This window comes from Corvus brachyrhynchos, unplaced genomic scaffold (genome assembly GCF_000691975.1).
Source record: "Corvus brachyrhynchos isolate BGI_N302 unplaced genomic scaffold, ASM69197v1 scaffold26, whole genome shotgun sequence".
Taxonomy (NCBI): Eukaryota; Metazoa; Chordata; class Aves; order Passeriformes; family Corvidae; genus Corvus; species Corvus brachyrhynchos.
This window is the reverse complement of record NW_008239324.1, coordinates 12363063-12363464: the sequence shown is the minus strand read 5'-3', so window position 1 is coordinate 12363464 and position 402 is coordinate 12363063. Positions and strand designations below refer to the sequence as shown.

Here is a 402-nt window from a genome sequence, read left to right as displayed (position 1 = left end):
GGACGGGCGGCCCCGCAGCCTCCCGCCAGCAAGTTGTGCCCGGAGCGGCGCATCGCCGCGGCAAGAGGCCGAAGTTTCCTACTCACCGGTGACAAAGAACAGCAGAGGAGCGTTGAACATCAGGTAACAAAGGGTGCAGAACAGCCCCAGACTTTCCATCGCATCTATGTGGGCTGCGGGCGGGGAGCTGGCTGGGGGCGCAGCCGGGCACGCCTCAATCCATCGCACACAGCGGGCCGGGGCAGGGCACCTTCCCAAAAAGCCAAAGCCTCCCGGCTAACCTCGGTTTGCGGAGAAGCAAATATAAAATCCACAGCCAGCTGATCAAACTCGCCCGCAGGTGGAAGCGACGTTTCTGGGAATGCAGCAATAAATCGCGTCACGCTCCTTCACTCCGCCGCG

General features: G+C 62.2%; 1 protein-coding gene across 1 annotated transcript in view; it reads right to left on the bottom strand.

The window, feature by feature from the left end:
* VSTM2B (V-set and transmembrane domain containing 2B) overlaps positions 1 to 396 on the bottom strand; it is a 3654-nt gene extending 3258 nt beyond the window's left edge. The window contains exon 1 of the mRNA XM_017741044.1: positions 87 to 396. Coding sequence (XP_017596533.1) covers positions 87 to 159 — 73 coding nt within the window. The 5' untranslated portion in view covers positions 160 to 396. The remainder of the gene's footprint in view (positions 1 to 86) is intronic.
* Between the last annotated feature and the right edge of the window lie 6 nt (positions 397 to 402).